The sequence below is a fragment of the Hemitrygon akajei genome, unplaced genomic scaffold (genome assembly GCF_048418815.1).
Source record: "Hemitrygon akajei unplaced genomic scaffold, sHemAka1.3 Scf000048, whole genome shotgun sequence".
Taxonomy (NCBI): Eukaryota; Metazoa; Chordata; class Chondrichthyes; order Myliobatiformes; family Dasyatidae; genus Hemitrygon; species Hemitrygon akajei.
The window spans coordinates 5,377,526-5,403,848 of NW_027331934.1; the positions used below are offsets into that span (position 1 = coordinate 5,377,526).

The 26,323-nt window shown below is 45.4% G+C and overlaps 1 protein-coding gene across 1 annotated transcript in view; it reads right to left on the reverse strand.

The window, feature by feature from the left end:
• Nucleotides 1-14,998: 14,998 nt before the first annotated feature.
• LOC140720895 (uncharacterized) overlaps nucleotides 14,999-26,323 on the reverse strand; it is a 222,558-nt gene continuing 211,233 nt past the window's right edge. Inside the window, 1 exon segment of the mRNA XM_073035741.1 lies at nucleotides 14,999-15,208. Coding sequence (XP_072891842.1) covers nucleotides 14,999-15,208 — 210 coding nt within the window.

The window sequence follows — 26,323 nt, forward strand, 5'->3', positions numbered from 1 at the left end:
TACAGTCGACTCTGTGCCTTCCTGCACAAGGCATCTGTGTTGGCAGTCCAGTCTAGCTTCTCGTCTAACTGTACTCCCAGATACTTGTAGGTCTTAACCTGCTCCACACATTCTCCATTAATGATCATTGGCTCCATATGAGGCCTAGATCTCCTAAAGTCCACCACCATCTCCTTGGTCTTGGTGATATTGAGACGCAGGTAGTTTGAGTTGCACCGTATCACAAAGTCCTGTATCAGTTTCCTATACTCCTCCTCCTGTCCATTCCTGACACACCCCACTATGGCCGTGTCATCAGCGAACTTCTGCACATGGCAGGACTCCGAGTTATATTGGAAGTCTGATGTGTACAGGGTGAACAGGACCGGGGAGAGTACGGTTCCCTGCGGCGCCCCTGTGCTGCTGACCACCGTGTCAGACCTACAGTCTCCCAACCGCACATACTGAGGTCTATCGGTCAAGTAGTCCACTATCCAATCCACCATATGAGAGTCTACTCCCATCTCCGTTAGTTTGTGCCTTAAGATCTTGGGCTGGATGGTGTTAAAGGCACTAGAGAAGTCAAGGAATGTAATCCTCACAGCACAACTGACCCCCTCTAGGTGAGAGAGTGATCTCTGATGTTCTTCCTGCAATACATAGATCCTGAAATAATAGTACGCACTAGTAGGTAACAGATTCCAATATAACAAAACCAGAACAATCAATAAGAATTTTGGTATATGTCATTTTCTACTCGACACACTTTATCAATTCACCGCAGAAAGTATCCCATCCGAAACTTCACATCTTCATATGGCTACTGCTCTTCCTTTAATTGAATGAAATAGTGGAGAACTGTGATAGAGCTGAGTACGTAATAGAAACCAACCTCCCCTCCATGGACTCTGTCTATTCTTCCCACTGCCTCAGTAAAACAGCCAACATATTGAAAGATCCCCACAACCCTGAATGTTCTCACTTCTAATGCTCCATCGGGGCGAAGTTAAAATAGAACACAAACATGCCACCGGGCTCAAGGACGGTGTCCAGTCTGCTGTTAGAAGAGAACGGCGTGATGAGTGGACTCCTGACCTCACAGTCTAAATCGCTGTGACCTTGCACCACATATCTACCTGCACTTCACTTTCTCTGTAACCAGAATGATATGTTTTACCTCAATGTACTGCTGCAATGTATTGATTTGTATGGATGATACCAAAGCCATGATTTTTACTTTACCTCTGTACATGGAAAACATTCCCCATTTCAATCGTGTGGAAATATTAGACAGCCTGGGTTGCTCCTTTGGAAATTCCGGAAGGAGTGTACACATTTCAGAGAAACCCAGATAAATGAACAAGACTTAATTCTCGCATTAATAGGGCCAGATATCGGGAAACACTGTCAGCATTTCGGCAAGTTGTGGTAATAGAAAGAAGATGGAAATAAACTTCCCAGTCCCCCGAGAGGACATGAGAGATCTGGATCTCACTGTCCTGTCTGAACTGGGAAAGATGGAACTACTCATACACGTTGGAGGAGTGTCCCGAGGGTGCGATTACTCTGTTTAACCCTCTCTCTCTGCAAGAACACATCAGGCCGAACGGCCGCTTCCAGTGTGCTGGAGATATGTAAAATAATCATCGACCCCAGGCATCGATCCAGTTGAAGTTTGGATCCGATACCGGGCCGGGTGATGGAGGTAAAGTTCACCAGGTACATCTTAATGGATGCGTTCAGTCTCGGCATCACCACCTCCTCCCGCTCCTGGGACCAGAACACCGGGGGCTGAGCGGCGTCTCATCTCAGGCGGTTCGGTGTGAAGGTCCCATAACCCGGACCGACCACGACAGGTTGTATCCAGGAAGCGGTGCGAGACCAGCGGTTCGAGGATGTTAACGGGACTCCCTGCCCCCCTTCCCCCGGGATCGGCTTCAGTACTCACCGATGGGAAAATGTCGGTCGCGTTTACCCCTAGTGACCGGTTATCAATACTCACCGATGAGAACTTGATCAATTGTTCCCGCAGACAGCGATCGGTCCTCCGGATCCCAACCGACGACCCGCTTCTTCAGAGAACGGAAAGAAAACCCCGCCCATCCGGAGACTGTGAGAGCGGGGGCGGGGCCTCGGAAGCAAGAACCTCAGATGCTGCAGATCTGCGCTTGAAATGGGAGTGAAAACATGGATCAGGTGACGGGTGGAGGGTTTTCCACCTGAACCGGTGACTCTGCTCCTCGCCCCTCACACACTGCCCGACCTACGAACAGCATTTTACATATTATTTCATATTTAGCCTAGCTACATTTTTAATCTCTCCTTCTGCATCTTCCCCGTCCCCATTGCTCCACCACCCGGTTCTCAGAGTTACTGGATCAATTCTCATCCCGATCCGACATTGAATTTCCACCCGAAGAAGAATTGTGCAGGTTTCATTGAAATCACTTCTACGTTTATAAACACTAATTTCTATTCACATTCCTCCGGAGCCTCGCTGGACAGGAACACTGAAACATCACGTGAGAAACAGGAGGAGGTGGCCATTCAGCCCCGCTAACCATCAACAAAATGGCGGCTGCTCTCCCATCTCAGCCACATGTTTCTGCCTTATCCTCATTTCCTCGATCCCTTCGGTCTCCACACATCTGCCGGCCTCTGATTTATGTGAAGACCATCCCTGAGACTTCATCGTCCTTCAGGAATCAGTCTGGTCAATCTCTAAAACAAACTCTCTCTTACTTGTCAGATAATCCTCCATAGAATTGAATGCCATTTCTGCAGCCCCGTGTTGTCCCAATCACTCACCTCCCACCCCGTCGCAATTTAAACCTCCCCCCTCACCTGGATCCACTTCTCACTCCCCAGCTCTTGCCCCATCCCCACCCCTCACCTCTTTTCTCTGATTATTTTCCCGTCCACTCTCAGGCCAGAGGGACGGTCTCGGCCTGAAATGTTTACGGTCCATTTCCCTCCACAGACGCTGCCCGAACCATTGAGTTCCTTGGGCAGTTTGTTCTTTGGTCTATATAACCCATGTTAGTATGGGGAGCGGGATTTTACACCATATTCCAGGTACAATCTTACCAAAGCCCAAATAATTCTTACGGTAAACAGGAGAAAGCTTGCAAACGCTGGAAATCCAGAGCAACACACACAGAATTCTGGAGGAATTCAGCACAACAGGCAGTGGCTATGGAAAAGAGTAAACTGTCCACATTTTGGACCACGAGCCTTTTTCATTCCTGAGGAGGAGCGGGAAGTGATCTGAATACAAAGGTCGGGGGTGGGGATAAAGAGGGGGAACTGGAAGGTGATAGGTGAAGTCAAGTGATGGTCTGTTCAAGGGCTGGAGAGGAAAGAATCAGAGGGTTGTCAATAGGAGAAAGGGAATGAGGGGACCCAGGGAGAAATGAAAGTTCAGAATGGGGGGGAGGGGTGGGATTTGTTTACTGGAAGGAGAATTCAATATTCATACAATCAGGTTGGAGGGTAGTCAGATGGAATATAAGATGTTGTTCCGCCACCCTGAGGGCGGTCTCATCTTGGCACAAGAGGAGGCCATTGATCGCGACGTCGGAATGGGAATCAGAATTAAAATGTTTGGCCGCTGCAAAGTCTCCCTGGTGGCAGATGATAGAGAGATGCTCGACAAAATGGTCTCCTAATTTATGGCGGGTCTCACCATGTAAATGAGGCCGCATGGGGAGCTCACGACAAAATAGATGACACCAGCAGGTTCGCAGGTGAAGTGTCGCCTCATCTGGAAGGACTGTTTTGCGTCTGAATGGAGATGAGGGAGGAGGTGTACGGGTAGGTGTAGTACTTGGGCCACTTGCAGGGATAAGTGGCTGGAGGGAGATTAGTGAGGAGGGATGAATGAACAAGGCCATTGTGGAGGGAGTGATCCCTGTTGAAAGAAGAGGGTGGGATGGACGAGGAAGGTTAAAATATGTTTAGTTGTAAGATCTCTTTGGAGATGGTGGAAGTTGCAGAGGCTGAAGGGGTGGTAGGTAAGGACAGGAGGAACTCCATCACTATTACGGTGGGAGGAAGATGGGGTGAGCACTGAGTACGGTAAATGTGAGTGAGGACAGCATCAATAACGGAGGGAGGACAGCCTCGGGGAACAGATGCAGGGGGAGCAATGAAACTGAGAAAAGGGTAGAGCATTTTACAGGTGATAGGCTGGGAAGAGGTATGGTCGAGATTATCATGGAAATCAGTAAGTTTATAAAAGATGTTGGTTGACAACCTGTCTGCAGAGATGGAGAGATCAGGAAAGGGCACGGATGTGTCAGAGATGGAACAGCTTACACTAAATAGCTCTTGGCAGGCTAGTGTAGAGACGGCAGGAGCCCTGGCAGAAACGGATGTTGCTGGTATTTAAAGAACTGAGTAACAGGGGACGATTGATCAAGTTAGAAATTGATTCCGTGAAGCACAAGAGATTGTGATGCTAGCAGAGGTTCCCAAACTTTTTTTATGCCACGGACCCCTACCATTAACCGTGGTGTCCGTGGCCCCCAGAATGCGAAACCCTGCCAGAGGTTTACAAAGGATACCCCTGCTAGAGGTATACAAACAATGATGGTATAAATAGGGTGAATTCATGTAAGGTTTTGCCACTCAGTTTGGGTGAGGTCATGTGTTTAGGGCAAAAAGTGAAATATTTAAGGGGCATCTGAGGAGGAACTGCTTCACTCAGAGGCTGGTACGAATGCAGATTCAGGTTCAATTGCAAAATTTAAGAGAATTTTCTACGGGTTCACGGATAAAGGAGGTAGTGAGGGCTGTGGTCTGGGTGCACGTGGATGGGACTGAGCAGAGAATGGCACAGACTAGATTGGCTGAAAGCCCTGTTTCTGTAAGAGAATGAATTACATTGTGTGTCCTGCACAATTCCATTTCCCAGGAGACTTAAACCATTCCAAAGCAATGTTCTAAAAAACCGTAAATACGAGAAACACTCAACAGATAAAGAATATCTACGGAGAGAGAAACAAAGTTAATGCTTCAGCTCCGGCAACCTGTGTTGGAATGGCTTCAAACATTTTCTGATTTGAATTCATGTCTCCAACAATTTGAGTGTTTCTTTAATTTCCAGTTGTCATAGACAGCTGAACACGAGGAAATCTGCAGATGCTGGAAATTCAAGGAACACACACAAAATGCTGCTGGAACACAGCAGGCCAGGCAGCATCTATAGGGAGGCGCGCTGTCAAAGTTTCGGGCCGAGTATATTTGACTGGGCATCAACGGCTTTGCAGACTACGTTACGAAAAATAGCTCTGACTGCGTCAGTCACGTTCCTCTCCCTGGCGCGCTAATCAATGCTTCGAGGCCCGCAACTCGAGCAAGTCACGAAAGCTACCCTCTCTGATGAGAACAGCCACACAATGTAACAACAGCAGATGAAAGGACTCTGCAGAGATTCAACCCCTGTGAGGCTGCCGGGCCAGAAAACATCCCAGGCCGAATATTCGAGCAGTGTGGACACCAGCTCACTGATGACTTCACGGCCATCGGCAATAATTCACTCATGCAGGCATCAAATCCATTCTTTCAGTAGCAAATGACTACGGACTAGCCTCTTCTTCAATGTCAACGAGACAAAAGGCTGGTTATCAACTTCGGGAGAACTTGCATCACTTACACACATCTTTACATCAGCAGCATAGCTGTCGAAGCTGGAAGCAGTTTCAAACTCCATCTCACACAACCTGTCATGGTCCCAGAGCACATTCCACACAATCAGGAAAGCTCACCAACATCTCGACTTTCCGAGGAGGCGGAAAGCAGATGGACCATGTATTGCACACATGTACGGTAGAGTGAATCTTAACATGCTGCATCACTGCATGGTACGGGAACGGCACTGTGGCGGCCAGGAAGGCTGGACAATGGGTAGTGAAATTTCCCAACACATCACCGGCACCAGCCGAACCCCCATCAAGGATATATATATATATATATATATATCTAACCCACCCTATGCAACCTCCATCACCACTAGTTTAACAGTTCCTTTCAGTCACTGCATGGCTTTAAAGTAAGTGGAGGGATGTTCAAGGGGAATATTAGAGGAAGGTTTTTCACTCAGAGAGTGGTTGGTGCGTGGAGTGCACTGCCAGAGTCAGAGGTGGAGGCAGATACAATAGTGAAGTTTAAGAGACTACTAGACAGGTATATGGAGGAATTTAAGGTGGGGGGGGATTATATGGGAGGCAGGGTGTGAGGGTCAGCACAACTTTGTGTGCCGAAGGGCCTGTAATGTGCTGTACTATTCTACGTTCTATGGTCTATGTTCTATGTCCAGACACTTCTCTGCCTAGCGTCATTTCGTGGACATACAGTCAATGTATTAAGCTATCATATGTTGTGTGTGTGTGTGTGTGTGTGTGTGTGTGTGTGTGTGTGTGTGTGTGTGTGTGTGTGTGTGTGTGTGTGTGTGTGTTTAATTATTATTGTGGACGAAATCACTGTCCTACTTCATCTATCTCCACAGTGACCTCTTCAAAAGTCTCCAGAATACTTGACAGGTGTGTTGATCCACTGGGTGGAGCAGATGGCGATTTCTCCATAACCCATGTCTAACCACCCGAGACTTCAGCCTCACTACAGACAGAATAAATTCCAGTCCCAACTGTAAAATTAACAACCTGGATTGAAGCGCGTACACTGCTAGTTCTGTATTCTGAGAGACTCCATCTATATTATAAGTGACACACAGAAAATTTGTTTGCGGAGATTTACCATTTTCGATTCACAAACTAAGGTGGGACGGGAAACTAAGAATCTTCTGCCTGCACTGTTGCTCAGACTGGTTTATCGGGCTGTCGATTGTGAGAGCATACGGATACACCAGCTTCTCTTCAGTATCTGTCTTTGATCACTGACTTCTTGCTGTGTGGGGTCATGCCCAGCATAGTTGGCTGCGATATTTCCCTCAGGGTATCAGAAACACAATGTAATATTATAAAATAGAAAATGCTGAGAACTCAGTACATCAGAATACATCTGTGAAAGGAGAAATGGTGGGAGACCCAGTTCCAGAACTGGGACTGTCCGAGATGCTGCAGATCTGCTGAATGTTTCCAGCATTCGCTCTTTTCTACTTTAAATTTCCTGCAAGAGCGGTTTCTGTTTATTTTTAATGCGCAGATATTAACTGACTGGAGGGTTGAGGATATTTTTCTCTTATTCATGAAAGTGGGTAGAGATAGTCCAGGAAATTATACACCAATGGGACTTACTTCAGAGGTTGGGAAGCTGATCGAGAAGATCCTGAGAAGCAGGAGTTATGAACATCTGGAGAGGCAAGATATGATTAGGAATAGTCAGCATGGCTTTGTCAAAGGCAGGTCGTGCCTTATGAGCCTGAATGATTTTATTGGGGATGTGACTGAGCACATTGATGAAAGTAGAGCAGAAGATGTCGTGTATATGGATTTCAGCAAGACATTTGATAAGGTACCCCGATGCAAGGCTTATTGAGCAAGTAAGGAGGCATTGGACCCAATGAGACCTTGCTTTCTGGATCCAGAATTGGCTTGTCCACAGAAGGCAAAGTGGATGTCTGTCACCAGTGGAGTGCCTCAGGGATCTGTTATTGCAACAATTCTCCTCGCAATTTTCAGAAATGACCTGGATGACGAAGTGGAGGGAGAGGTTAGTAAATTTGCTAGGATGGGGGTATTGTGGATAGTGTGGAGGACTGTCGAGTTTACTGCGGAACATCGACTGGCTGAAAAACTGGGCTGAGAAGTGGCAGATGGAGTTCAACCCAGATGAGTCTGAGGTGGTTCATTTTGCTAGGTGATCTATGATAGTAGAATATACTATTAATTGTCAGACTCTTGGCAGTGTGGAGGATATGTGTGATCTTGGGGCCCGAGTCTATAGGACACTCAAAGCTGCTGCGTATGCTAAGTGTGGTTTAGGAGGCATGCGGTGCATTGGCCTTCATTAACCGCGAGACTGAGTTCAAGAGACGAGAGGTAATGTTACAGCTATATAGGAACCTGGCCAGACCCCACTTGGAGTACTGTGCTCATTTTTGGTTACCTCACTATTCGAAGGATGTGGAAGCCATAGAAAGTGTGCAGAAGAGATTTACAAGGATGTTTCCTGGAGTGGGGAGCATGCCTTCTGAGAACAGGTTGAGTTAACTTGGCCGTTTCTCCTTGGAGCGATAGAGGATAAGAGGTGACCTGATAGAGGTGTATAAGATGATGAGAGGCAATGATCCTGTGGATAGGCAGGGACTGTTCTCAGGGCTGAAATGGCTAATACGAGAGATCACAGTTTTAAGGTGCTTGGAAGTAGGTACAGAGGCGATGTCAAGGGTGAGGTTTTCCTTTACGCAGACAGTGGAGTGTACGTTCCATGGGCTGCCGGCAACGGTGGTGGAGATGGATAGAGTAGGGTCTATTAAGAGAAACTTGGATACGTAAGAGGGGTAATTGATATGTTCGTGGCCTAAAGTAGAAGTCATTTTTAGAAAACCTAGCAAATTTACTTTTCAACATAGTCCCATCCTACATGTAAACACTTAGTCCAGCGGTCGTGGAGCATACGGTTCCTTTCATTGTAGAAGTCAGCGTCTTGGACTTCCAGAGTGGTCGCCAGTACGAGTGATTGATAAGTTTGTGGCCTAACTTAGAAGGAACATATCAATCACCTACATGTAGCTTAGAAAAATAGAGGGCTACGAGTAACCCTAGGAAATTAATAAAGTAAGTAAATGGTTGGGACAGCACTTTTGGCCGAATTGCCTGTGTATCATGCTGCAGGTTTTCTATATTCCCAGCTCATTCCATACAGCCAATGCTCTCAGCACCCTTTCCTCCCACTATCATTCTTTTCCATTTGCTCCCGAGGTTACTGTCTCTACGCTGAGAGGAAGTGAACACAGCGCGATGAAATTGTGCAACACCTCTTGCAGTTCTAGTGGTTTGTTACCATGGAAAGGGGGGAAGTGGCTCAACAACGGTAACTGAAAAAGGAAATAACAAACACAACATCACATGCTATGAGTTACATTGTAACAAAAGTTAACACGACAGCCATTTTGAAATGATTGATCTAAAATTGTAAAGGCTGCTTTTAACCATGTCTCGTGCTGTATTGAATTAATCGTACAGTAGTTCTGGCTAATAAAACATGATTCCTACGCTAGTGATCAATAATATATTGCCATAAATATACCAAATGACAGCCTCAACCACCATCGTTACAACAAACTCCACAGTTCCACCACTCTTTGGCTGACGAAGTTCCTCTCATCTCAGGTTTAAAGGGAAACTTCTTGATTCTGAGGCTATCCTTTAGACTCTTACTTCCTTCAGAAATTACTTAGTAACCAGTAGCTCTCTATTTTTCTGAGGTCTATGTCCCTATTCAAGAATCTCTTCAAAATGCCTATCGTTTCCTCCTCCAACACTGTCGCCGGCAGCCCATTCCATGCCACACCACCCCCTGCGTAAACGTATTACCCCTGAATCTCTGTATCTACTTCCCTGCAACTTAAAACTGTGCCCTCTCATGTTAGTGACATACGGGGGCGATGGAAGCGGACCCAAATGCAAGACACAAGCACTGAAACACTAGGAACTAAACTATGTTTTGTAAGCATGCTGGGAATGCCAACCAGCCAGGACAAAATGATAACACGAAGGTAGACGAAGAGTGACAAACCGGAAACCTGGACTTGGAGTTGGGACTAGAACTTGACAGGGAACTTAGATCATGACTCGCTACTGCTGTCCTGGCAGAGACTTGGCTCGGACATGGCCTGGACTTGACTCGGAGTTGATTCGGACTAGACTTGGACTTAGCTATCGCATTGGCTTGGAACTGAGCTCTCGACTTGGACTTGGATCTTGGCTCTGGACTTGGACTTGGAACTTGACTCTTCACTTGGACTAGGCTTAGAATTGACTTCGACAAAGGACATGTAATACAGATCCGGGGCTCCTCCTTGGACATAGGACATAGGGCCGCGACTATTCTTAGACACAGGGCACAAAATTCTGTGACCGTTTCCCACTCAGGGTAGCGGCAAACGGCCGGACCTACCCAGCGGAGGAGAGAACATGGGGAAGAAAACCACACAACGATAGACTGTTCTTTAACTTGACACGAAAAGGCTCCATATAACCGCAATCCCCCGACGTGGCCCAGGAAACACAGACAGCGGCTCCAGTCTCACTCCGGTGGGTTAACTTGACGGGAATTCAGAAGAGGTTACTGACGACGACGGTCCAGCAAGGAATCACTGGAACATACAGCAATTTAAGTTGCCATCCCGAAAAGAGAATCGGGTGCCTCAATTAAGGCGCCGAACGGAACAAGGGAGAAAAGGAATAGACGGAATACGGAATCCACGGACCGGACTGTGAAGCGAAATGCGGTCTTCATGGACCGGACCGTCAGATTTAGCTAGCTATTTCAGCCTTGGGAAAAAGACTCTGACTATCCACATGATCAATGCCTCTCATCATCATTTACACCTCTATCAGGTCACCTCTCATCCTCCGGTGCTCAAAGGAGAAAATAAAGAATTCACTTAACAAATTCCCATAAGACACGCTGCCGAACCCAAACAACTCTCTTTTCCGGCTCGCAACTTAAATTGCTGTGTGGTCCAGTGATTCCTTGCTGGGCCGTCCTCGTCAGTAACCGCGTCAGAATTCCAGTCAAGTTAACTCACCGGAGTGAGACTGGAGCCGCTGTCTGTGTTTAATAAGTACTTTAGATCTGTCTTCACTAAGGAAGACACAAGCAATCTCCCAGATGTATGGATGGGCCAAGGACATAGGGTAACAGAGGAAATGAAACAGATTGACATTAGGAAGGAAACGGTGATGAGGAGACTGATGGGACTGAAGGTTGACAAATCCCCAGGTCCAGATGATCTGCATCCTTGGGTACTAAAGGAGGTGGCCCTGGAAATTGCGGATGCATTGGCAATCATTTTCCAATGTTCCTTACATTCAGGATCAGTTCCAGAGGATTGGAGAATGGCTAATGTTATCCCACTTTTTAAGAAAGGAGGGAGGGAGAAAACAGAGAACTATCGACCTGTCAGCCTGACATCGGTGCTGGAAAAACGCTAGAGTCCATTATTAAGGATGAAATAGTGGCATATCTAGATAGCACTGATAGGATTGGGCCGAGCCAGCATGGATTTACCAAGGGTAAATCATGCTTGACTAATCTGTTGGAGTTTTTAGAGGATGTAACCACCAAGTTAGACGGGGGAGATCTAGTGGATGTAGTGTACCTCGATTTTCAGAAGGCATTTGATAAGGTCCCACATAGGAGATTGGTGGGTAAAATCAAAGCTCATGGCATTGGGGGAAGACATTGACATGGATAGAAAACTGTTTGGCAGATAGAAAGCAAAGGGTAGCGGTGAATGGGTGTTTCTCGGAATGGCAGGTGGTGACTAATGGGGTGCCACAGGTCTCGGTATTGGGACCACATCTGTTTGCGATTTACGTCAACAATTTAGATGAAGGCATTGAGAATAACATAAGCAAATTTGCTGATGATACTAAGTTGGGTGGCAGAGTGACATGTAATGAGGATGTTAGGAGAATTCAGGGTGACTTGGAAAGGCTGGGTGAGTGGGCAGATACTTGGCAGATGACGTTTAATGTGAATAAGTGTGAGGTTATCCACATTGGGAGTAAGAACAGGAAGGCAGATTATTATCTGAACGGTGTAGAGTTAGATAAGGGAGAAATACAAAGAGATGTAGGAGTCCTTGTTCATCAGTCACTGAAGGTGAATGAGCAAGTGCAGCAGGCAGTGAAGAAGGCTAATGGAATGTTGGCCTTTATTACAAAGGGAATTGAATACAAGAGCAAGGAAATTTTCTTGCATTTGTACAGAGCCCTGGTTAGACCACACCTGGAGTATTGTGTACAGTTTTGGTCTCCAGGGTTAAGGAAGGGCGTCCTGGCTGTAGAGGAAGTGCAGCGTAGATTCACGAGGTTAATTCCTGGGATGTCTGGACTGTCTTACGCAGAGAGGTTAGAGAGACTGGGCTTGTACACGCTAGAATTAAGGAGACTGAGAGGGGATCTGATTGAAACATATAAGATTATTAAGGGATTGGACAAGATAGAGGCAGGAAATATGTTCCAGATGCTGGGAGAGTCCAGTACCAGAGGGCATGGTTTGAGAATAAGGGGTAGGTCATTTAGGATAGAGTTAAGGAAAAACTTATTCTCCCAGAGAGTTGTGGGGGTGTGGAATGCACTGCCTCGGAAGGTAGTGGAGGCCAATTCTCTGGATGCTTTCAAGAAGGAGCTAGATAGGTATCTTATGGATAAGGGAATCAAGGGATATGAGGACAAGGCAGGAACCGGGTATTGATAGTAGATGATCAGCCATGATCTCTTTGCCCTTCCAAAGTAAACCACCTCACAATGATAGTTGAATATAGTATTAGTTGTCACACTCTTGACAGTGTGGAGGATCTGAGTGATCTTGGGGTCCGAGTCCATAGGACACACAAAGTAGGTTAACTGTGAGGTTCAGAATGCATACGGTGCATTGGCCTTCATCAACCCTGGGACTGAGTTCAAGAACAGAGAGGTAACGTTACAGCTATATACGACCTTGGTCAGACACAACTTGGAGCATTGTGTTCAGTTCGTTTATCTCACTACCCGAAGAATGTGGAAATTATAGAAAGTGTGCAGAAGAGATTTACAAGGATGTTTCCTGGACTGGGGAGCATGCTTTCTGAGAATAGGTTGAGTGAGCTTGGCCTTTTCTCCTTGGAGAGATGGAGGATGAGAGGTGACCTGATAGACGTGTATAACATGTTGAGAGGAATTGATCGTGTGAGGCTTTTTCTCAGGGCCGAAATGGCTAGCACGAGAGGGCACAGTTTTAAGGTCCTTGGAAGTAGGTACCGAGGCGATGTCAGGTGTATGTTTTTTTTTCTTTTACGCAGACAGTGTTGTTTACGTAGATAGGGCTGCCGGCGACGGTGGTGGAGGCGGATTGGGTAGGGTCTTTTAAGTGTTTTTTGATACGTACATGGATCTTGGAGTACATGTTTCGGACAGCACGTTTGGTCGAAGGACCTGTGTATTATGCTGCAGATTTTCAATATCTCTATATTCTCAGTTCATTCCATACAGTCAATGCTCACAGCATCCTTTCCTCCCACTATCATACTGTTGCATTTGCTCCCGAGGTTACTGTCTCTACGCTGGGAGGAAGTGAACAAAGAGTGATGAAGTTGGGCAACAGATTTTGCAGTTACACTGGTTTGTTCCAAAGGAAATGGAGGAAGTGGCTCAACAAAGGTAACTGAAAAAGGAAATAATAAACTCAACATCACACGCTATGAGTTACATTGTGACAAAGGTTAACACGGCAGCCATTTTGAAATGATGAATCTAAAATCGGAAAGGCTGCTTTTAACCATGCCTCGTGCTGTATTGGATTAATCGTCTAGTAGTTCTGGCTAACAAAACATGATTCCTACTCTAGTGATCAATAATATATTGCCACCAATATACCAAATGACAGCCTCAACCACCATCTGTTGCAACAAACTCCACATGTCGACCACTCTTTGGCTGACGACGTTACTCTCATCTCAGGTTTAAAGGGAAACTTCTTGATTCTGAGGCTGTCCTCTCAGATCATAAACTCTCCGTCTGATGCAAACATCCTCTCCATGTCAACTGTCACCATGCTGTTCAGTATTCTGTGGGTTTAAATAAGATTCCGTCCACCTCTATACTTCTGAAATCCATAGAGTACAGGCCCAGAGTCATCAAATGTTTGTCAGACATAAACCCTCTCATTCCGGAGATTATTCTTGTGAACCATGTGAGCAACAGTTGTACTGAACACATTTCCCGGAACAACAGGTTAAGTGGTACCAGGAAAATTCACAGGGGAAAACTGTGTCTTCTTTACTGTTCCAGTGTGTTGAGAGGACAGACAGACAGAGAAGCACAAACAAGCGCTTGTGCACAGATCCATTTCCAGAGGAACAAAGTTAGTGATTTCGGTTCACAACCATGCGTCAGAATAGCTTCAACTATTTCATGTTTTTAGTGAAGACTTCCAGCATCTTAAGTTTCTGCCTGTTTTCCACCGACGAGAGACAGATGACAGTGAGGGTGGATTTCCACACACAGTTTGAACACCAAACTCACAGATCTATTTCTACTGTTGTGAACACGGAACAGCCCATTTACTCACATACTCTTTCTGTGATAGATGAAATGGAAACTCATCCTCTCCTCAATATAGTAGTCATTGCTCCCAAATGAACCCCAGATATAAACATCTGAGCTTAGAAAATAGATACTCACTCAATACCACATATATCTGCGCAGCTTGATCCCCGGGTCCATTGTACTTGGATCTAAAACTGTGATATCCCAGGACTCTGTGATATCTCAGGCCAACAGTTCTGTGCCGAATTTCTACTTCCCTTAGAAATTACTGAGGGTTACCCATAGACCTCTATTTGTCTAAGCTCCATGCCTCTATCTACGAGTCTCTTCAAAGGCCCTATATTATCCGCCTCCACCACCGTCGCCGGCAGCCTATTCCATACACTCACCACTCTGCGTAAAAACATTACCCCTGACTACTCCTCTCAATCTACTTCCCAGCACATTAAAACTCTCTTGTTCGTGTCATACGGGGCCGATAGAAGCGAACCCAAATAGAAGACACAGACACTGAAATACTGGGAACTAAACTATATTTATTAAGAATGATAGTGAAGCCAAGAAGTGTGGACAAAATGATAGCACGAAGGTAGACGAAGAGTGACAAACTGGAAGCATGAACTTGGACTTGGGACTAAATGTTGACAGGGAACTCAGGTCGTAACTCGGGACTCAGGGCGGCAGACTCATAGTTTCAGCCTGCCACATCTTGACTCGGTCTTGGCTTGGGCTTGACTCGGACGTCGCTTGGACTTGACTCGGACTAGACTCGGACTTGGCTGTCGAATTGGACTTGGAACTTAGCTCTCGTCTTCGACTTGGAACTTGACTCTCGACTGCGGCTTGGAACTTGATTCTCGACTTGGACTTGGACCTTGACTTTTGACTTGGACTAGGCTTAGACGTGACTGAGACACAGGGCGCAGAACACTGAGCCGATGCTTCGCCTTGGACATAGAGCCGGGAATCCTCTTAGACACAGGGCACGGAACACTGATCCGGGGCTCCTCCTTGGACACAGGACATAGAGCAGAGACTCTTATTAGACACAGGACACGCAACACTCAGGGTAGTGGAAAACGGCCGGACCTACCCAGCGGAGGAGAGAACACGGAAAGACAAAACCACACAAAGATAGACTTTTCTTTAACTTAAAACAAAAAGATGATCCAAGTAACTACAAGCCGCTGACGCCGCCCAGTTGCCACAGACAGCGGCTCCAGTCTCACTCCGGCGGGTTAACTTGACAGGAATTCCGACGCGGTTACTGACGAGAACGGTCCAGCAAGGAATCACTGGACCACACAACAATTTATGCTGCCAGCCCGAAACGAGAATCGGGTGCCTCAATTAAGGCGCCCTACAGAACAAGGGAGAAAAAGAATAGCCGGAATACGGAATCCACGGACCGGACTGTGAAGCGGAATGCGGTCTTCACTGACCGGACCGTGACAGTTAGCCATTTCAGCCCTGGCAAAAAGCTTCTGAATATCCACGCGATCAATGACTCTCATCATCACATACACCTCTATCAGGTCACCTCTCATCCTCCGGTGCTCCAAGGAGAAAAGGCCGAGTTCACTCAATAAATTCCCATCAGGCATGCTCCCCAATCCAAACAACATCCTTGTAAGTCTCCCCTGTACCCTTTCTATGATCTCCACGTCCTTCCTGCAGTGAGGTGACCAGAACTGAGCATAGTACTCCAAGTGGGGTCTGACCAGTGTCCTATACAGCTGCAACGTTACCTCCCGGCTCCGAAACTCAATCCCACGGTTGTTGAAGGCCAATGAACCAAATGTCTGCTCAACCACAGAGTCAAGCTTTGAGCTGCTGTGTAGCAGCTTTAAGTGTCCTATGGACTCGGACACTGAGATCCCTCTGATCCTCCACACTGCCAAGGGTCTTAACATTAATTCGATATTCTGCCATCATATTTGTCCTACCAAAATGAACCATCTCACACTCATCTGGGCTGAACTGTATTTGGCACCTCTCAGCCCAGATTTGCATCCTATCGATGTCCCGTTGTAACGTCCGACATCCCTCCACAATATCCACAAAACCCCAACTTATTATACACAGCAAATCTACTGGCCCATCAGCAAATTTACTGACTCATCCCTCCACTTCCTCATCCAGGTCGTTTATAAAAATCTCGAAGAGAAAGGGTCCCAAAACAGATCCTTGAGACACACCACTGGTCACCGACCTCGATGCAGAATATGACCCGCCTACAACCACATTTTGCCTTCTGTAGGCAAGTCAATTTTTGGATCTACAAAGCAATATCCCCTTGGATCTCATGCCTTCTTACTTTCTCAATAAGCCTTGCATGGGGTGCCTTATCAAATGCCTTGTTGAAATCCATACACACTAAACCTATTGCTCTACCTTCATCAATGCGTTTAGTCATATCGTCAGACAATTCAATTATGCAGGTAGCTTTTGAGAAAGCACTGTTGACTATTCCTAATCATGTTATGCCCCTCCAATTGTTCATAAATTCTGCCCCTCAGGATGTCTTCCAGCAACTTACCAACCAATGAGGTAAATTTCACTGGTTTTTACTTTCCTGAGCTACCTCTACTCCATTTCTTGAATAAGGGAACGACATCCGCAACGCTCCCATTCCCGGGAACCCCTCCCGTCCGCACTGATAATGCAAAGATAATCGCCTGAGGCCCAGCAATCTCCTTCCTCGCCTCCCACAATAGCGTTGGTACATCTGGTCCGGTCCCGGTTACTTATCCAACTTGATGCTTTCCAAAACCTCCAGCACAGCCTCTTTCTTAATAGCTATATGCTCAAGCTTTTCAGTCAGCTGTAAGTCATCCTTACAATCGCCAAGATGCTTTTCTGCAGTGAATACTGAAGGAAAGTATTCATTAAATACCTCTGCTATCTCCTCCGGTTCCAGACTCATTTTTTCCACTGTCACACTTGATTGTCCCTATTCTCTCATGTCTTATGGTTTTGCTCTTCACATACTTTATTAATGCCTTAATCCTGCCCTGAAGGCCTTCTCATGGCCTCTTTTGGCTCTCCTAATTTCATTCTTCAGCTCTTGCCTGCTAGCCTTATCATCTTCTGGATCTCCATCTCTACCTAGTGTTTGAACCTTTCGTATGCTTTTCTTTTCTTATTGACTAGTTTCTCAACAGAATTTGTACACCACGGTTCCTGTACCCTACCATTCTTTCCCTGTCTCATTGGAACGTACTTACGCAGAATTCCATGCAGATATCCCCTCAACATTTGCCACATTTCTTCCGTACATTTCCCTGAGTACACCTGCTCCCAATTTACGCTTCCATGTTTCCACCTGGTAGACTCATTTTCCCCCTTACTCCAAATAAATGCTGTCCTAACCTGTCTCTTCCTATCCCTCTCCAATACTATGGTAAAGGAGATAGAATTGTGATCACAATTTCCAAAAAGGGCTCCCACTGAGAGTTCTAACACCTGACCAGGTTCATTTCTCAATAACAGATCAGGTACAGTCTCTCCCCTTGTAGGCTTATCTACATATTATGACAAGAAACCTTACTGAACATATCTAACAAACTCCACCCCATCTAACCCCCTTGCTCTCGGGAGTTGCCAATCAATACTTGGGAAATTAAAACCTCCCACAATAACGACCCTGTTATTATTACACCTTTCCAGAATCTGTCTCCCTATCTGCTCCTCGATATCCCTGTTACTATTAAGTTGTCCATAAAAAAACACACAGTAGAGTTATTGACCCCTTCCTGTTCCTAACATCCAACCACAGAGATTCAGTAGGCAATCCGTCCAAGGATATACGGTGTGTCGGAAAGATAGGTTAGTCAGTAGAGGGGATGGTGTGGCCTGTGTATAAGAAATAATATTAAATCATGTGAAAGATATGACATAGGATCTGAAGGAGTAGAGTCTTTATGGGTTGAGTTAAGAAATGGAAAGGATAAAAGGACCCTAATGGCATTTTTATAAAGGCCTCGAAACAACAGCCGGAATGTGGATTAGAAATTAGAGCAGGAAATAGAAAACGCCTGTAGGAAGGGCAATGTTATGATAACAGTTGGGGATTTTTAACATGTAAGCCTGGAGAACATGCAAGGTAACCTCAGGGTAGCAGAAACACATTGTAAAATTATAAAATAGAAAATGCTGGGAACTCAGTACATCAGGGTACATCCGTGAAGGAGAAATGGTGGACGACCCAGTTTCAGAACTGGGACTGACCGAGATCCTGCCGATCTGCTGAATGTTTCCAGCTGTAACAACTGTTTTTGTTGATTTTTAATGCACAGATATTAACTGATCTGAAGGTTGTGGATGTTGTTCCCTTATTCAAGAAAGGGAGTAGAGATAGCCCAGTAAATTATACACCAATGAAATTTACATCAGTGTTGGTAAATTTGTGGAGAAGATCCTGAGAGGCAGGATTTCTGAACATTTGGAGAGGCATAATATGATTAGGAATAATCGGCATGGGTATGTCAAAGGTGGGTCGTGCCTTACGAGCCTCATTGGTTTTTAACGATGTGACTGAATACTTTGATGAAGCTAGAGCAGTATATGTATTGTATATGGATTTCAACAAGGCGTTTGATAAGGTGGCCCATGCAAGGCTTATTGAGAAAGTAAAGACGCAGCGGATCCAAGGAGATCTTGCTTTGTGGATCCAGAACTAGCTTGTCCACATAAGGCAAAGAGTTGTTGTAGTCTGCATTGAGGTTGCTGACCAGTACTGTGCCTCAGGGATCTGGCACCCTTCCCTTAGCAATTTTTAGAGATGACCTGGATGAGGAAGTGGAGGGATTGGTTAGTAAATTTACTGATGACACTTAGGTTGGGGGTATCGTGGATAGTGTGGAGGGCTGTCGAGGTTACAGCGGGACATCGATCAGATGTAAAACTGGGCTGAGAAGTGGCAGATGGAATTCAATCCAGAAAAGTGTGAGGTGGTTCATTTTGCTAGTTCATCTATGATGGTAGCATATAGTATTAGTTGTCAGACTCTTGGCAGTGTGGAGGATCTAAGTGATCTTGGGGTCCGAGTCTATAGGACACTCAAAACTACTGCGTAGGTTAACTGTGTGGTTCAGAAAGCATATGGTGCATTGGCATTCATCAAGAGAGGGACTGAGTTCAAGAGCTGAGTGCTAATGTTGCAGCTATATACGACCCTGGTCAGACACAACCTGGAGTATTGTGCTCATTTCTGGTTACCTCACTATCCGAAGGATGTAGGAACTATAGAAAGTGTGCAGAAGAGATTTACAAGGATGTTTCCTGGATTTGGGAGCATGCCTTCTGAGGAAAAAGTTGAGTTAACTTGGCCTTTTCTCCTTGGAGCGACGGAGGATGAGAGGTGATCTGATAGACGTGTATAAGATGATATTAACATTGATCGTGTGGATAGTCAGACGCTTTTTCCCGGGGCTGAAATCGCTAATACGAGAGGGCACAGTTTTAAGATCCTTGGAATTAGGTACCCAGGCGATGTCAGTTTTATGTCTTCTCTTTTACCCAGACAGTGGTGTGTACGTGGAAAGGACTGCCGCCGACGGTGGTGGAGGCGGATAGAGTAGGGTCTTTGAAGAGCATCTTGGATATGTACATGGATCTTAGAAAAGCAGGGGGCTATGGGTATCCCTAAGAAATTTCTGAAGTAAGTACATGTTTCGCACAACACAGTTGGCCGAAGGGCCTATGTATTATGCTGCAGATTTTCTATATTTCTATATTATCAGTTCATTCCATACAGCCAATTCTCACAGCATCCTTCACTCCCTCTATCATTCTGTTGCATTTGCTCCCGAGGTTACTGTCTCTACGCTGCGTGGAAGTGAACACAGAGCGAGGAAATTATGTTACATTTCTTGCACTGCTAGTGGTTTGTTACCATGGAAACGGAGGAAGTGGCTCAACAAAAGTAACTGAAAAAGGATATAACAAACTCAGCATCACGCGCTATGAGTTACATTGTGACAAAGGTTAACACGGCAGCCATTTTGAAATGATGAATCTAAAATTGAAAAGGCTGCTTTTAACCATGCCTCGTGTTGTATTGATTTAATCGTATAGTAGTTCTGGCTAATAAAACATGATTTCTACTCTTGTGATCAATAATATATTGCCATAAATATACCAAATGACAGCCTCAACCACAATCTGTTGCAACAAACTCCACATGTCGAACACTCTTTGGCTGAGGAAGTTTCTCTTACTTCAGATTTAAAGAGAAACTTCTTTATTTTGCGGCTGTCCTCTCAGATAACAGGCTCTCCTTCTGATGCAAACATCCTCTCCATGTCCACTGTCACAATGCTGTTCACAATTCTGTGGGTTTAATTAAGATTCCGTCCACCTCTATACTTCTGAAATCCATAGGGTACAGGCCCAGAACAATCAAATGCTTGTCCGACATAAACCCTCTCATTCCTGAGATTACTTTTTGTAACCAATGTGAGCAACAGTTGTACTGAACACATTTCCATGAACAACAGGGAAAGTGGTACCAGGATAATTCACAGGGGAAAACTGTGGTTTCTTTACTGTTCCACTAAGTATCACTAAACAAGCGCCTGTGCACAGGTCCATTTCCTGAGGAACAAAGTTAGCGATTTGGATTCACAGCCGTTCCTCAGAGTGGTGTCAACTATTTCCCGTTTCAGTGAAGATTTCCAGCATCTTCAGATTCTGCCTGTTTTCCACCGAGTGACAGGCAGGTGGCAGTGAGGGGCGATTTCCAACCACAGTTTGAACACCAAACTCACGGGTCTGTTTCTGTTGCAAACACGGTACAGCCCATTTACTCACAGCCTCTCTCTGTGAGGGATGGAATGGGAACTCATCCACTCCTCAGTATCGCAGTTATTGCTTCCAAAGGAACTCCAGAAACAAATATCTGAACCCAGACCAGAATTACTCGCTCACACATCATAACCCTAGACAGTTTATCCCCGAGTCTATTGTACTTGGATCTAACACTGCGATATTCCAGGATCCAACCACACAGAGTCACACAGCTGAATCTGCCATCAGCAAACCTGTAATCCTCGTACATCATCCCCACATCTCACAGTGCGTGGTTCAATCAGGGATTTCCCCAAAACCAATGCCCAGCACCCCAAAAATGTTGATTCATTGTGAAAGGAGGAACATTCAGCTCCCATCTGTGGAAGTACTGTCTTGGGCCAAATCCCAAATACTGACAGGTCTATCTGCCCAGTGTTTCCCAGGATTACAACTCAAACAGCAACTCGCCCAGGACTCCTTGTTGCCAGTAATATTCTGAAGTGCCTCGGCCATTCAGAGTTCAAACACTAACACTCCGACATCAACCTGTGGCAGAACCGGAACCTGATGATCTTCTGACTGCGTCAGAGATCGGGCTGGAAAACCTGGGTGCGGGGCACCAGCAGGCATGTTTCACATTTCACATTGTCTCCACCAGCTAAACTGAAAACAATTCATCATTATGAACAAAGTTACACAAATATAATGCCAATATTCATTAGTTTTCTCTTCAATCCAATACAGGGATGAGCAGTTAATACACGCAACATCCTCCCCATCCCACTATCAATCCGTTATTTCTGCTTCCAAGCCCCCTTCCGATAAAGATTAACACGGCGGACGCTTGGTAACGTTGAAGCTAAAATCGTAATGGTGTCTTTACACTACCTGGTGCTTCATTTAATAAATCCTCTGGTAGACCCAGGTAACAAACACTGATTTCAGAAATAACTCAGTAAGGCAAAATACGTCACAACGTATGAAGACAACTGTAGAAAATAAATTGTTGATGCATAAATTGGTGGGATACAACTGGACAGAGTATCGACAAGGTGGTTGATATATATAATTGAGGTGGTGGGATAAAGGCTGGACAGAGGTTGAACAAGATGGTTGATATATATCATTGAGGTGGTGGGACACAGTCTGGACAGTGGATGATCAAGATATTTGATATATATCATTGAGATGATGGGATACAGGCTGGAAAGAGACTGAACAAGATGGTTGATATATATCAGTGAGGTGGTGGGATACAGACTGGACAGGAGTTGAACAAGATCGTTGATATTGTATCCCATCAGTGAAGTGATGGGATACAGACTGGACAGAGGTGGAACAAGACGTTTGATATATATCATTCAGGTGGTGGGAATCAGGCTGGACAGAGTTTGAACTAGATGGTTGATATATATCGTTGAGGTGGTGGGTTACAGACTGGACAGAGGTTGAATAAGATGGTTGATATATATCATTGAGGTGATGGGATACAGACTGGACAGAGGTTGAATAAGATGGTTGATATATATCATTGAGGTGATGGGATACAGGCTGGACAGAGGTTGAATAAGATGGTTGATATATATCATTGAGGTGATGGGATACAGGTTGGACAGTGATTATCCCAGATGGGCAGGGAATTGAGTTGACTTTATTACTTACATCCTTCATATACCTGAGTAAAAATCTTTACGTTTCCGTCTGAATATGCAATGTGCAATATCATAATTTATAATAAATAGTATGTACAAAAATATAACATGCAAATACTATTTTGTCAGCATGAATTAATCAGTCCGATGGCCTGGTGGATGAAGCTGTCCCGGAGGCTGTTGGCCCTGGCTTTTATGCAGCGGTACCGTTTGCCGGATGGTAGTAACTGGAATGGTGTCTGGTTGGGGTGACTCTGGTCCCCAGTGGCCTGAGGTGAAATAGGCTCTGCTGTGCCTTTTTCACCACGCAGCCGGTATGCACAGACCACGTGAGATCCTCGGTGATGTGTGAAGGAACTTAAATCTATACACTCTCTCAACTCCAGATCCATTGATATCAACTGGGGCTTCCCTCTGTCCGTTCCTCCTTCAGTCCACAACCAGCTCCTTAGCCTTTGCTACATTAAGGGAGAGTTTGTTTCATTGACACCAGTTTGTCAGGGTGAATGACTTCTTCCCTGTAGGTTGCCTTATTGTTATCTGAGCTTAGGCCAATCAGTGTACTATCGTCAGCAAATCTGATTAGCTGCTTGGAGCTGTGGCTGGCAACACAGTCATGGGTGCACAGAGAGTAAAGAAGGGGTCTAAGGAGAAGATCCTGTAGGTATGTGTGCTGAGGGTCAGAGAGAGAGAGAGGTGAGGGAGCCCACACTTAACACCTGTCGGCGATCTTACAGGAAGTCCAGATTCCAGCTACACAAGGCAGGGTGAAGGCCGAGGTCTCTGAGCTCCTTGTCGATACTTCACGCCTTCGTATGCCTACTGCTCTGCCCATGACTGCAAGGAACTGCAGAGAACTTTGGAGAGCAGAGAACATCAGAGAAACAAGCCTCCTCTCCATGGAGTCTTCCTACACTTCCCCTGTCTCGGAAAAGCAGGCCATGTACTCAAAGATCCTCACAACCTGGACATTCTTGCTGCAAACCCGCTCCCCCATCGGGGAAGAGATACAAAAGCCTTAAAGCGCGTAACACCCGGCTAAAGGATGGCTTCCTGTCTGTGGTTATAAGCCAAATGAATGATAAAACGGACTCAGCCTCACAATGTAACTCGACGTGACCCTGCACCATATGTCTATCTGCACTGCACTTTCTCTGCAGCCAGAATGCTTTGTTACAGTTATTGTTCTGTCGTATATCAGCTCAATGTACTGTTGCAATGTATCAATCTGTGTGGATGGTATGTCAGGCAAGATTTTCACTGTATCTCGGTACATGATGAGAATAAACAAATTGCCCATTCTAATTGTGTGGAAATATTAGACAGACTGAGCATCTGCTTTGGAACATCAGAAGGAAACTTAACTGAACTGTCGTCATTTCTGAGGAATGCAAATAAATAGCAAAGACTTCAATCTCGCATTACGATCCGCGGTAACTGGGAACAGGTAACCGGTGGTGGGTCTCCATATTAATATCTGAATCAGGTTTAATAGCACCGGCATATGTCATGAAATTCGTTGTCTTTGTGGTAACAGTAGAACCTAATTCATAACAGTCAATTTTAACAATTATGAATTACAAAAATATACACATTAAATCGTTAAATTATGTAAGTAGTGCAAAGATAAAAATAAAAACTGTAATATACTCTTTTATTTGTGTGGAAATTCTGGAGCAAAGCTTAACTAAAGTGTACACATTGATGAGGAGCTCAGAAAAAGAGAAAAGCCTAAATTCTCATATGAATGGGCCATATATCCAGAAATATTGGCTGCACTTTGTCAGGTCGAAACAGTGGAATAGGCTATAAGACCACAAAATATTGGAGCAGAAGTTGGCTATTCGGCCCATCGAGTCTACTCCGCCGTTCAATCATGGGCTGATCCAATTCATCCAGTCATCCCCACTCCCCTGCCTTCACCCCGTACCCTTTGATGCCCTGGCTAATCAAGAACCTATCTATCTCAGCCTTAAATACACCCAATGACTTGGCCTCCACAGCCGCTCATGACAACAAATTCCACAGATTTACCACCCACTGACTAAAGTAATTTTTCCACATCTCTGTTCTAAATGGACGTCCTGTGGCGACCCACTTCCTAGCGCACTCGAACCGGCTCACAAATAGCCAGCGCGCCGGCATAAAGGCCAGGTCCGCAACAAAGGGAAAAGCCTGCGGGGGTTTGTGAGTACGTGCCCCTTACAGCATCCGCGCCCGGGGAGGGCGGGATGAGGGAGGCTTTAAAGCAAGGCTGTGAAGTTCGAATAAAATCTTCTTTAATTGCAGTTTACCGACTCCGTGTCGTTATTTTAACGCTGCGTGTAGCATACCACTACAGTCCTTCAATTCTGAAGTCAGGCCTTCCTGTCCCAGTATCCCTTACCATGGGAGATTAACTTTGCCATATATAATCGGTTCAGGCCTTTTAGTATACAGAATGTTTCTATGAGATCCCCCTTACTCTCCTGAACTCCAGGGAATATAGCCCAAGAGCGGCCAGACGTTCCTCATATCGCAAACCTTTCATTGATGGAATCATTCTCGTGAATCTTCTCTGAACCCTCTCTAATGTCAGTATATCAATTCTAAAATAAGGATCACAAAACTGCACACAATATTCTGTGTGATCTCACGAGTGCCTTATAGAGCCTCACCATCGCATCCCTGCTCTTATATTCTATACCTCTAGAAATGAAAGCCAACATTGCATTTGCCTTCTTCACCACAGATTCATCGTGGAACTTAACCTTTAAGGCATCCCGCACAAGGACTCCCAAGTCCTTTTGCATCCCTGCATTTTGAATTCTCTCCCCATCTAAACAATAGACTGTCCGTTTACTCCTTCCACCAATTTGCCACTTCTTTGCCCATTCCCGTAAAATATCTAAGTCTCTCTGCAGGCTCTCTGTTTCCTCAACACTACCCGCTCCTCCACCTATCTTGATATCATTGGCAAATTTAGCCACAAATCCATTTATGCCGTAGTCCAAAGCATTCACACGCATCGTAAATTTCTTAATTCAGCCTGTAGAGTCTCTACACCTTCCAATCCTATGTCATCCCTTTCCAATGATTTAATATTATTTCTTGTACACAGGGCCACACCACTTCCTGTGCTCACTCACCTATCTTACTGATACACCTTAAATCCTTGGAAGTTCAGCTCCCAATGGCAGCCATTCTTTAGCCAAGTTTCACAGATGTTCACAGCGTCACGTTTGCCAATCTGTAGCTGAATTGCAAGATAGTCCATTTTATTCCTTATGCTGCGTGCATTCAAATACAATAATCTCAGTCCAGCATTTGTTGCTTTCTGTTTTAATTGCCCCATGACTCTATTGCCCTGTAACTCATGCCACTAGCTTTGATAAAACTTTATCTCCTGTCTGTTCTTTCTATAATGTCCGTTGCACGCTATCTTTGATTTATTTCTGTTTTCCCCTTCATCAGCCCAATTACTCCGGTTCCCATTCCCCTGCCAAATTCAGTTAAACTCTCACTAACAGTCTATTACATCTGCCTGCTAGGATATTGAACCCCTCACGGGTTCAGGTGCAACCCATCCTTTTTGTACCGGTCATACCTCCCCGGGAAGAGTTCCCAGTGATCCAGGAATCTGAAGCCCTGCCCCTTACACAAGTCTCTCATCCACACATTAATACCCCTGATCATGCTATT